At 39.3% G+C, this 13,500-nt stretch overlaps 1 protein-coding gene across 2 annotated transcripts; it reads right to left on the bottom strand.

The window, feature by feature from the left end:
* Positions 1-2,795: 2,795 nt before the first annotated feature.
* LOC111269424 (uncharacterized) lies at positions 2,796-12,615 on the bottom strand. Of its 2 annotated transcripts, none has more exons than XM_022849003.2 (11): positions 12,558-12,615; positions 12,378-12,468; positions 11,569-11,791; positions 11,063-11,298; positions 10,638-10,819; positions 8,838-9,041; positions 7,315-7,380; positions 6,519-6,697; positions 4,651-4,839; positions 4,149-4,282; positions 2,796-3,555 (listed from the first exon to the last, which is right to left on the bottom strand). In XM_022849003.2, exons 2-11 carry the CDS (start codon positions 12,446-12,448, stop codon positions 3,474-3,476), a joined length of 1,566 nt encoding a protein of 521 aa, XP_022704738.1. In that variant the 5' UTR covers positions 12,449-12,468; positions 12,558-12,615; the 3' UTR covers positions 2,796-3,473. The 2 variants fall into 2 exon arrangements, with proteins under 2 accessions (XP_022704738.1, XP_022704739.1); XM_022849004.2 differs by having other exon boundaries at positions 10,638-10,816.
* Positions 12,616-13,500: the final 885 nt, after the last annotated feature.

Raw genomic sequence — 13,500 nt, 5'->3', positions numbered from 1 at the left:
AAGCTCACGGCGGTTTCTCCCAAACCAGCAAATGACCAGAAAAAATAACACATTTCTGTAAAAATGTGTTAGATAAATAAACGTGCTATGAAGTCTTTCAAGTTATATTTGACATTTGTTTATAAATACGGTGAGTTTGAGGAACGGTCAATAAGGCTAATGACGTCCGCAATTACCCGAAACAATGCGGTCTTGGCTAACGGCGGCCCTTTTTGTTTTCCTGCTAAAAAGAGTTTCCATGTGTCCCTACCGGGACAGCACTTCCTTATTCAAGCAAGCCTTAGAATAAGTGGCGTCTATCACCGCTGTGTACTGCCTGTGTCCAGCTTCTGCCAGTGGAAGCTTTGTCGACCAGTAAAAATCTCCCCAAGTTTGAACCAGCTTAACCCTGTTCTGCTTACAACATTTATAAGAGAAAGTGACATCGGAGAAACTGTGCTACGTAATCGGAGAGGAGCACACAAATGGCCACTAGCAACGTACAGAGAAAACTTGCATTCTATGGCAAACGTTTTGTCAACATAAGATAGACAGGTCTTGTACATGATATACAGCAAAGGCATGGAAAAAAAACGTGCACAAATGGGAACCCAGTGATTCGCAACTGAGTATCGACTCTCCCCTAACAGTCCTGAGATCCCTTACGCTCGCAGAGTTCGGTATGGACGATAAAAAATAACGTGAGCAAAAGGGTCAACGACAACAACAGCATTAATAAGAATTCTCAAGCATATAAATCTCTGAAGACATATTTGTCGTCTAGCTAACGAACGTCTGAAGGCGAAAACATTTCGCCTATATTTGCACGCCCGGCCTGGTAAATAGTTATTAAATCAACAAAAAATAAACGATTTTACGGAACATGTGTGCTTTTTAGCGTCGAACGTCGATTAGTTATTACAGTAATAGATCCTTTAGGGAACTTCGAGTACCTGGCAAATTAAAACAAAGATGAAAAAATCAGCTTCTTTATGCTTACATTTTCACTTCTTAAGTCACCATATGTAGTTTAGGCGGTAGCCTTTATAGCTAATATAGCCGTAACATTATGTACGTAATATGTCGTATGTACGCTTTACTTAGTCGTACATGTTATATGGTATCTGTGAAAGGGCGGGATTAGATGTTTTATCTCTATCTGTGCTTATAAGTTCTTTTTACAGGTATTTGCTTACCAGAACTGCTTAGACAATGATGTTATTACTAGATGAAGAAGATATACTGACACCATCGGTATCGCAACTGAGTATTGCTTAGAGCAAATGTTCTTGTCCTAAGTTCTTACCGTGTGCGAGGTATCGTAACTCCCTATATTTGTTGGTTGGCTCTTTCTTTTATTTGGGCCCATCTTTGAAAGCAAGTTTCTTTCTCTAGAGCAGTTGATCACGTGAGACAATCGTATTGATCTTAGCAGCTGTGGTGAACGCAATAGATTTTACCAATATGGTCTATCCATATACACATCGCTTCGAAATGACGCGATCGTTGTGAGTTGTCGTTCCATGGTTTGGGTCCTTGAAGCTCGCAAAAAGGAGTATTTCCATGGCATCCGTATGGGTCGATTTGATGACGTCTGTTTGGTGACAACGTCAAGTGATTGTGCCAGTGGTACGGAGCGATGTATTGTATTGATGTATTGCGCAAGCATTGATGTCTATAATGCAAAATAAACATAGACGCATCGTAATCTCGGCTGGATACTTCGACAGAAAGGTCAGTTTTTGGGTTGTATACATTGCTGCGCCCCATTTTAGCAGGGTATCTTAAACAAGTAAATTATTGCTATCGGTTACCCATGGACAGCTAGATAACAGCTTTGATTACCCTGGCAGTCGGTGACGCTACAATGTAAAAACATTTTGTAACAATGAAATAATTCATCCATTTTAGTCTGCAGCACTTTTTTTGGGCTTTGTAGGACCTTTTGTGATCAATTGAATCATTCGAGCTTCACGAATTAGACAGAATTTATTCTGTTTCTGCACCATGTATAATAAAAGCCATTATTTGGTGATCAAAAAGCAGAGCTCGTATTTGGCACACGGTCATGTTCCACAGTGCCGAAACTTCAGCTTCAACACATTTAAAAATTATCTTTCAGTATCGTCGCGTCGCATTCTGGGATTCCCCCGGTGTCGCTTTATTGTCACCAATCTGAAACCTTAACTACCTGTAAACGTATAATCTTGGCAACATTATAGGGTGGCAGAGCAGGGAAGATCAGTAGAGGCTTCCTTTGTTTGACGCTTAAAAGCCTATAGTATATAACGTAAAACATGGTGGGCCCGTTTTTCAAGTAACTACTAAGTGGAGAACACTTACTGATACAACGCGATCGTGACTCGGAAATTTGGACTCATAACTTGAAATTGAAATTATTCAGCGGACCTCCAGGAGCCTCCCCTTTTGCCCTGTATCATTCTCCAGTTAAACGATCATTAGCTTTTACTCATTATGGTTTGCCAATGACCTTGAAAAGAGAAGCAACAAATATCTTCATCGTCACTATTATTGTATATGCTACCAGCTCTTTCGTAAAAGAAACAAACGTAAATATTATAGCCCAAGCCGGCACTTCCAAATACAACGTCTACTAATATATTAGGTCAGCATTTTTTTTATTCTTATGAAGGAACACATCACGGAAACAATCAGAAAGGACACTGAAGATGTTCAGTGTCCTTTATGATTGTTTACGATCTTCTTCAATCTTTCCAGCGGATGATACACCGCTTCATCAAGAAGTGGGAAGTTTCGTATTGGCGAAGTTTTTTAATCAATAGCAGTCAGTCAGATAAAGATCGAAACACGTTTTATTTCAAAAGGATATATGGCGCAATAAGATTCAAAGCTATGATCTATGGAGGTTTGTAGCTAGCATCATAGTCATCGGGACTCACTGGATGCCCTGAAAGGAATTTAGCTTGTCCCAAGGAGGATCTTGAAGATTCTCACATTTCGATATTTAATGGCATTGAGCTCTTACAAATTAAGCCTTACTTGCCCCGTACTAGTCATTTCACTGCTTTTACATATTGAAGTTACGTTCGATGCTGAACCTATCCGTGGCGGACAATACAGCCTCCGTTTACAGAGATCTGCCGTTTAATCGACGAACCGGGTAGGGAACGAGCTGTACTTAACTTTGAAATATTTCAAGTGAGTTACAGTCTAACTTGCGAATGGAATGCCCTAACGTTCGTCCAGTATTTTTAACAGTAGAACTATACATGTTTTGCCATTGACACGCACACGTATTGATTTGTGCGAACGTTGACGCATAGTGTTCTCTACATAATGTTTGCCTCTAGCGAGAAGCGACGATGCGTCCCCGTTGTCACCGTTCTTATTTCGTCTTCGGTTTTTCGTGAGTTCGTTATCAGGCCGAAGTAGGGTAGAGAATATTTGTTTGTCTTGTTCGTTCTCTCTATTGGTACTGCCGAAGAGACCGTTGGTCTATCGAAAAGGAGTCGCTACTCTTGACGCGCCTGGATCATGCGAACGCGCGCTTCTTGGAATGCCGATAGGGTACTTTGCACCGTGGATAGAGTCCGTCTAAAAAGAAGCCAGACGATATTAGTCAGCTGGTTAATGAGCACGTAGCGTTCTGCCTACGGGGCTCTTCCATTTAATATGCAGTTATTGCTGTTTTGACAAGAATGCCGGAGCGAAGAGCGATAGGACAAAGCGGGTTTGTCGGCCTTTGAAGGCGCCAAAAAGTTGTTATTAAAACGGTGGCTATAGCTTCATGCATGAAGAGATTGATCTTAGACAATCGTTACATGAGGAAGCTGTCGGAAAATGTAAATAAAACAAAAAAAAAAAAAAGAAATGTTCACGGAACAAAAAACTATGTGGAATAGGATGTCAAGCCTAGTATCATAATTTTGGTGTCGACTTTATAGTTCATGGTTGTTTCTGTCGAAGCATTACAATTTGTCTCGTATAGTGAGCGTCGTACGATAAAAGATGTCTGATCCACAAGCGAAACGAACCTTAATGTGTGTTTACATATCAGTTTGATTGTGCGATCTATTCAAATCGAGTCGACCAATGGATAGGAAAGTAAGTCTAAGTTTGAAGGGGTACAGAAAGGTCGTACATATTTCCTTTACTAAAATTCAGCGGGAATCATTTGTAATGCTTACCCAGATGATTTGAGCAAACGAAGACGGGACTCGTTTAGCAAATCTTCGAGACGATACTTTTGTGATTGACGAACAATCTGGATCCGTATAGCAAGCTCTCCAGCTGGTTCCGTAATACATTCCCTAGGAATAGTCTGAAAGTAGTAAATGGCATTAGTACTGTGACTAAATTATAGGTAATTATCCATGGAAAAATTACTTATCGTTAGCTATATTGATAGATAACTGTTATCCATTTTGCCATATTATTATTATTTACTGGCCATTATATAATATTACCTCGGGGCTAGTTACGCCCCTTAATTAATACAACAAACTCGGTCTATTTATTATACAGGAAAATACTTAACAGGAATATCTACTGTTGTTCGTCCAGTGATAATAATAATGAAAATAATTAATCATTTTCTTCAGTATGCTTAGATGTGTCTATACACAGAAGGTAAATAGTTTGGACCAAGCTGTATTGATCAGGCGTTGAACCTGCAAACATTTAGCGTACTTGATTAATGACGATGCCCCTTAGTACTGGGTCGCCTCCGAGAAATCTTTCTTTCAGGCGAGCCACAAGTCCCTCCGGTAAACGGCGTATAAGTGGCACTCGTAGGACACTGTTTCCGGTTCGGTCGACAATATTCCTACCTTCACCTAGCGTATGGAAGCGACCCGTTTCTGGGTCAAAGTGCACAACCTGCAATCGTCAGTGGTTATTACAATCGTTAGGTATAATTGTAGATATCTATGATACAGACAAACGCTTTCTTTGCCTGCATCAGCTTCTAATAAACATAGGAACAAATCTAGTCAGGTTTCGTCTACAGATAGATTTGTTCATTAAAGAAAGGAAGGGTATATGCCCACCATGAGAAGCTATGATAAAAACGATAGCTGACGCGTAATGCCGCTGATGAAACGACAAAGGCCTTTTGATTTATTATCCATTTTTGCGAAGATCGTAAACGTTCAGACAGTTATCTATGACTGAGTTGGCCTCCGTTAAAAATACTCCATTTAAATCAATTTGATTGTATACATTGTAAGGTTTGATGGCTGCTTCTTCAGAATTGAGCTTCTATCCCGGTCATGGTTATTGGTCATACAAAGACCGTTGTCAGAAATTATTGAACGAGGACGCATAGGATGTCTGTAGCTGTCGTCTGAACTTTTTTTCTCCAAGCTTTTGTAGTAGGAAAAACCATTTTCCAGTAACATCTGACAACCTTAGGACTTTTTAGAACTATCGTTAACTCCTTCGGTAAGCTGCTAGTATCTACATCCCATCAAATTTAATTTTTCCTAATCCCAAAATAATTAAAAAGTGTAGTGTTCTAATAAAATCGAAGTCCAAATTACCAAGGCATACCGTATCGCTACCCTTCGGATTCGTTTTACTATTCAGTTCTAATTTTTATTTAAAGTATTCTGTCTGAATATGGCGTCACTTTTAAAAGGGGAATAAGTGATGCAACATCATGACACAGCTAATGATGTTTTCATCAGGAGAACGGAACAAGCCTTTCCGTTCTCCTTCCCTGTTAAGGAATCAGTTCTAGAAGGACGCATAGCGCTGTGGCGAAAACACAGGCTCTCTAGTACGCTGACCCTCCGACTCGGCGGCCATAGCCTTCTGATCACTCATAACAGTGCCGAAGCAGAAATAAGCTAGAGGCTATTGGACCACAATGGCAGTTCATTGTTTCTGCTTCTTTTCTGCTAACTGGAAAGAGTGAATGTTCCGATTTCTACTTCTGGAGCTACTTCAGCATTGCATTAGCAGGCTGACCTACGACGCGAAACAAAATCTCTGTCTTAAGGTTCAAGTTTCGTAAACAGGCACTTTACCTCTGCACCACTTCAGAGGCCAACTATACTAGCTAAAGTACTATGGTATCCCAGCACAAAACTTCTGTTCGATTCCTGCCTGTCAGCTTGTTGTGCTCAAGTACAGAACAGACTCAACAGCGAGAACAGGAATGCTTCACGAAAGGCTATCACCAGTACCTTTATTAGACGTAAGTAAAAGTTTATTTAGTCTGTTTGAACTCTAGTTGTCCGCTTTATATTTGATTACAGGTTCTTTTGAAGAACATGGCAAGTTATTGGCTACTTTTCTTGCCTATATCAATATGAAATTAAATATTCAAATGGACCGTTTTGTGATGAAGACCATTCGTGGGTTGAGTGATTGATCTAAGTACTTTTATATGCGCTTATACCAAACAGGTTAAGGCAGCTTCTATCTAACAGCATTAACGGGGATTGTAAACGTATACGTAAACGTTCCTAGAAAGAAGACAAGGTCCAACAGAATGGGCCGTTGAAAAATTAAACAGAACATTTACTGTTTATGGTAATAATGCGTTTATATACCTTAAAATGTAGCGTTGGCGTATTGTTCTCGTCTGTCGAAGTAAAATTAAAGTGGAATGGGTGTCCAAGAACTGCTACCGTTTCACACGATCCCGTGTCTGAATTTCGTTTCAGTAGTGAAGTAGCACTGAAGGTCGCGTTGAGCTCGTCTTCTCGCCGGCTGCCCAACAGGCTCCAGCCTATAAGACGATTCAGAAATTGCAAATTCGCAAATATCGAACAAACTAAAGTATAGTATACAAACATGCAAGAATCTTTGTACACTTAATTGAAATCCACTTAAATAATAGTATTCAGTTCTTGTTTAATCTGAACTTGATTCTAGTCCAGAACATTGTAGTCAATAGACTATTATTTGCAACATCTGCCTTCTCAGCTATAGAACGGAGCTTAAAGTAATATCAAGAAAGTATGTAGTAGTTCTGAACCAGTATGGTTCGATCTAGATCTGGTTTGCTTCACAGACAATTAAAAGAATTTAAGATACTTTTACATCCAGATTGTATTAAATGTATTTTATAGCAGCACTGCGGTTTAGCTCAACTCGTCAAAATGATATTCGTTAAAGTTGCCGCTGCGTATTTTCTAAAATTATATAAGGGTTTTCGCGATCTTTCCGGGCACGTTGGGGGTATACAAATCGAGGATTAATTAGGCTCAAAATTGTCTTTCTACTGCTTATTTGTGCATCTTGTTGAACGAAAGGCACAGATTTGAACGAAGAACAGGCATGCTGGAAATGATCGATCGTGCGCTATATATATATATATATATATATACGTTTCAGGATACTCACCTTTTGGAGAAGACGAGGTGTACAGAACAAATATGCTCTGGTTTCTCGGGAAACCTATTGCGCACTCTGTAACATATACGAGCAGACGTTATATAAATTATATATAAGTGATTTATGCTTTTGGCGAAATAATTTAAATGAAATATTGAGTTCCAAGTTTGATTCAAAGTTATCTTCGATCTGAAGTACCATGTCCGTGTTCAGGGGCTCATTGGACTGCCTAAAAGGCTTGCTTAATTTCGGTGCGTACGAAGCCAAACAAAGACAAATGATATGGACATTTTCCATCCACGAGTTATAAACCCAAGCTGATATAACTATTAGAGGTATTGAGCATAGCGTTATAGATCGGGCGTTACGTCATATAAATTTCTGACTATGCCGATTCGTAAATGTTTCGTATACAGCTTATCAGAAATTGCTCCTTACGCGGGGTCGTGAACTAATTGATCCACAAAGGTCTAAATTAGCGAGTGTCAACTTGCAAACTTTAAGTGAGGTGGAGGGTCATCTAGTATTGGGATCAAGGCGTGCAACACTAGACGCCATCAAGTAATCCATATGGATGTATCGTCTCTATATATATATACATATATAATTTTGTGGATGCTAGATTGCTTTAAGGCCACAGATCTCAAATAATATTAGTCGACTCGTGTTTAGCCTCACCTGAAAGCTCAGATTTGGCAATAGTATATATTCTAAACTTATTGAAATGTTTTTATTCAGGCTTAAGGTAGAGCGCCTCGAAGGTGCGTAAAGTGCTGTTTATTGTTAAAATGCGTTATCGAAGTAAACGGCTTAGGTGGTTTCGTTGTTTTCATTCTGTAAATTTTCATGTTAAAGATGATCCGCATAGTGACCGATTAATTGTGGAAAAAGGTCATGAAATTAGCACGAGAACTGAGTAAGACCGATACGTAAGCAACCATGATATCACCAAGGGACTAGGGATTTATCGCCGAAGAGTTTTGGACCGTTTGAAAAAGCGGACCCCAAAGAAAGCTTCATGTTTGGGTGCCATACAACCTGACGTAAAAGAGTATTTGTCATATAATCGAGATTCTAGACCACCGGAGTAATATCTGTTTCAGTTTTTGCAGAACTTTCAAAATGATGCTAGTTCAGCTGCAGTGGAATCTTGCAATAACCACCTATCATGGTTTTTCACCCCGAAAACCCCATAGGTCGCACAACGATGGGATTATAGTATTACCAGGACAATGACAGAAGACGTGGTAATTACAATGACACATATCTTGTTCAGTAATAATTATAATATAATATAGAGAGAACGCTCGTTTCAAATTTGGCTCAGAAACCGCCAGTTAATATAATCAAATACATAACAAGAGAAAAGCATGACCCTCGCTAGTTCCTTTCACATCCTGTCGACCTCAGTGAAACTAGGCCAGCTTGGAGCCAGGATGCAAAACAGCACTAAGTAAGATGATCAATTCTTCAATAGGATTATGAAACTGAAATGATAGTTTTTTCAAATGCTCTCTCTGTTATGTACAAACCAATTTCGCCGAAAATGCTGATTCTGACATGGCTTTCTTTTGGCTGTGCAAGGGCCATTTGTGCACGCCTCTTGTGGAGGATGGTCTCTCTTGGGCAGATGGCGAATCGAACTGCAGATCCTACGCCTGCAACACCGTCCTCACTAGGCGGCTGAAGCGGTGCCAGGTCATCCTTTAGAAGGCTTAGTTGCAAACAGTAGGTGTCTGTCAGATCACGTTAACCAATAGTAATCGAATTAGCAGAGCAAACAAACGGCATTAGTAGATAGATATGCGTATGTGTCCATCCTATATATTGTTGGCTTAAAAAAGGGTCGATAAAACAGTACGTATTTCTCCATTAAAGCCCAACGAAAGAGCAGCTTGTAATCCCTTATTGCTTTGTCAAATGAAAACAGCTTTTGTGAAAAAATTGCTGATTTACTCTTGAAGCATTAGCAGAAGGCTCACACGAGCCACGCTGGACCTGTTTTGAAAATCCCCTTTAAAGTTGGAAAGCTTGCAGACTTTGCTCTCAGGAGCGGATAACAATTTTACTACAATTCACTTGAAAAGAAACCGGGTTTGCTCTAACTACAAGTAATGGGACAAGGATTTACAGATATTACGTGAGAGAAAAACACTCGTTTCAGAAACGCGTCCAGACTTCTCAATGATTAGGTCAAAAATCGAGTTCCCTCTCACCGTCTCATTGCACCATCTCGGAGTTGTGCATTTATGCGGTTTTGTTGCTGCTAAAAGGGCGCTATCAAAAATTATTGAAGATATTACGTAATGCTGTTTGCCACAATAGGCCCAAATTCCGCGGAACGTGTCATGCATTTCCTACAAATATTGAGATACTGAGACATCTGAGGTATACTCCCTTGGCGCAATAGCATGTATACTATATGTCTAAAAACAGCAAGCTGGCATATGTACATACACGTAGATCATTAGGCTCTACGTTGTGCAGTATCACATAAAAATTTTGAATGAATTTCTATATGAAGATGATAAATATACCTGAAGTTAACAAGTCTGCACAAAAATAATTCTAAACTCCTTAGCACAAATCCGTTTGTTGTTTGAAAATCAAGGCCTTAACTCTATATCTGTTTATGGATTTAATTATATTTAGTCGTGTGTACCTATATTCATTTATGTCACAGGCCCGAGCCTTCATTAGAAGCTGGGACAACCAAATAAAACGTTTGTTGCCTATGGAGATTTAAAACAGCGCCAATCCATACGACTAGATAGGGTAATTCTTGTTAGTTTCCATAACGCGTTCGAGTAAAAGAGTGGTAGGCGAGTGCTACTGGATGCGGGAGTAACGGGTCCTTGTAGACAAGAGCCGATGTCATACTCTTGTTGCTTTGGTTTATCAGGCACAAACTGGTCACAATGGAAACGTGACGTCAAATTTATATCAGAATGGTGCCATTATTTTGTCAGAGAAAACATTATGTCTCTTTCTCTCTTTGACGAGGTGTGGTCTTCGATCAGAATGGATACCCTAAAAAAACCTTACCCTAAAAAACCAACCAAGAGGTTGAAAAAACCTTAACGAAGGTATAGAGATCGTCTGTGTTCAACAGAACATAAAAAAAAACATAAAAATTTAGTCAATTATCTAGATTAAATTTTCGAATTGTTCAGCAAGCCTCGTTTCGAGACGGTAAAACCTTCTTTTGGCTGATGGAAGCGTTGATAACAGTTAGATTATACTATGTAAGTATAATACGTACTTTTTAATTTTGTGCGTATTTACAAAATATACTTTAGAGGGATAACCTTATAGTGTGGTTACATACTCACCTTCTGAGTGGGTTGTTCTGACAAGATAGGGTTCCAAAGAAAAATCTGGGATAACACAAAGCTGATAACCGGCGTTGTCCAATATTACCCGCAGTTCGCAGATAATTAGTCCGCTCGAGTATAATGCGTCATACTCACTCGACTGCGTTGAATGTGCCTCAGAGATTTCCGAGCACGCGCTACTTATATATACATGTGTGAATATATTTCATAATGTTATCGTTACCATCTATATATGTGTATATATATATTTTTATATACATCATACATATGTTTTGCAACCTTCGTTTGTTGACAAATACATTCCTGTGCTCCCAGGAACTTTAGTTAGGTACTAATAAGATAAATAGTAACGAATGCCGCACTTGTTAAGTGATGGAACAGTGACTCACAGCCAGCTAAGAGGATGCTGTTGTAACACTTACAAGCGTTGTATGGCTGGTCGATTCCGCCCCAGAAGCGCCATTACAAGCATTTTTTGCGATAAGGGGACCGTATCTGAAAGCTGTCGACTTCGACCAAAAACTAGCAGATTTGGTGGACCGGCCTTCTCTTCTCCAGCAGCTCTTCGTTTTTTCCCTCGGGCTTTTTTTTTTTGATTTTTATATTTCCGTCGCTCTCCCAAAAACGATTCATGCTCAAGTTCGATGGGTTCAGGAACCTGGTAAAAAGCTCGAAGGTTATTGCTGGTTAGCCTGGATTACTTTAGGTATAAATGTCATGGTAAAGCTTACTGGCTAGATTGTTGCAAGCACATAACCCAGGTACGTGGGAGGTTGAGGCTTAACCTATGCCATTAACAACTAAGTATCTACTAAGTACATATTTGTGTACTGTTTTGCATTAGTGTTTTTTTACTATTTGTAGTCTAATTTTAAAATGCGATCTTTTTTTAATCAACTGGTAGTAATAGCAGCCAAGGTTGCCTTACATCGAACGCGTTACTCTCAATCATCTGCTGAGTTATTGTAAAAATTCGACGCGGGGCCGGATTATTTTGAGCTATTTCCTGGGGACGTAGCATAGTACAAGGACCGGGATATTCAATCGCTTCCTGCCACCGGAATTCCACGCTTTCCGCTTCTTCAGAAATTGCCGTTGTGTATCCTACCCTTCCAAAATCGAACGCCGTCGAACGTCGCTCCAAAGACGCCCTGAAGCAAAATTAAGTCGCTGCGCTGAATACCGTGTGAGGGACCGACATGAGGGACATTTCTGTAGGCAGCGTTCAATTTTAGTCCAACACAAATAAATTGGAGAAATTCTGTCCTATAGCTGTAGACTTAGCTATGGTTCCCTTTATTCGTCTAGCTTATTAAGGCTGCCTAGCTACGGTAGTTCCTTTACTTCATTCTATCATATCGTACAATATGTGTCCTTGGATAAAAGTGTACTAACTAACAATACACGTAATGGTTAATAATTTAGTCCAGTGCGTCCCTTGCTGGCAATGAATGTATGAATCCAGTTCAACTCGTTCGATAGCCATAGTGTATTATATAAGTTCACCATAATACTTATATAATAGGTAAAAACCGAGAAAAGCAGTTTAGGTTATCCTGCTAGTGTCTGCTGATTTGCCATCACAGATGGGAAGCGTTGGGCTTCAAGTTAATTATAGAGAATACGTAGAGATTTTTAGTGATTTACTAATTATTATTATTATTCACTCTCATCCATCATTTTTCATTGTCAACTACTTATTTGAGTTCAATTGAAAGCTAACATAAACGCTCCTACCTGAATGAAACGTTGTTAAGGTCGTCTAGGGATGACAACCTGTATCGTCCCATCTGCGCCACGCGACTCATCGTAGGAGAGATCCTGTGGTCTGCAGAAATTCGACAATAAATTGACTGCTTTGAAAATCTAGTTCAAAATATAGGTACTGTGATATTTAAGTCCTTATATTTTACTTACTTGTGCGAGTGCAGGGTTAAGGACGCGAGTCCCAGCGGGGAGAGGCCTTCTAGCTTGTGGTGGACATCCGTTGCTAGGACAACATGCGTATCGCTGTTCCGAACCCTCTGTATACAACGGACCACACGAAGGACGCGCGACTAACTACGTCTTGGTTGCACCTAGTCAGTTTCACTTAAAAAGGGTATTATACCTATAAGAAAGTAAATTATTTTAAACAAATTGATGAAGCACGAACTATTGTAACTAATAGATTATTAGTTATCCGTTGTACACGACCATATATGCAGGTATAAGCAACGAGCAGGATATTGTGGAACATGGAACCGATTTTTTATTTTGTCCCTTCAAATCAAAGAGTAAATTTATTTTTTTTTAATTATAATATTTAATTAATATTTGCCGAACTGCACTTTCTATGCAATTTTTATGATGATGATTATTATTACTTCAAAATGTGTATATCGTAGAACTTAAGGTAGCCATAGGAATACATACTTACCAATTTTGTTTCTCTTTGTTTTCAAAAAGTACGACTTTATTGTGAAAGATCATTTCGGGTGAACTGGAACTGATACCTATTTCTTTTATTTCACGATCTTTGGACTTTTTAACACCGAATATACATCTTTCTATTTGCATGGCACGTCTAGGGGTTCTCATAATCACATAGTTCACGATAGGTTCTTTTGGGCCGTTTAATAGTTTGATTCAAACATTCGTTTCGTGCACTTCGCCTAGAGCCAATGTTGGCTTAGGACCAGCATATGTGTTTTCCAGCTAACCTAATTAGTTATCAAGATAAGTCACTTTCTGTGTACTACCATTAATTTGTAATTAATTAAAAAAAGAAAGTTTCTGGGATTAGGTGTCCTTGCAGCCTAATTTTCACAGAAGTGCGTGCGACTGAACGTGGATCTAAGGGTATGACATTTTTTGCGTC

The sequence above is a fragment of the Varroa jacobsoni genome, unplaced genomic scaffold (assembly GCF_002532875.2).
Source record: "Varroa jacobsoni isolate VJ856 unplaced genomic scaffold, vjacob_1.0 scaffold_1385, whole genome shotgun sequence".
NCBI classification, from domain to species: domain Eukaryota; kingdom Metazoa; phylum Arthropoda; class Arachnida; order Mesostigmata; family Varroidae; genus Varroa; species Varroa jacobsoni.
This window is presented reverse-complemented; position numbering and strand designations above follow the sequence as displayed.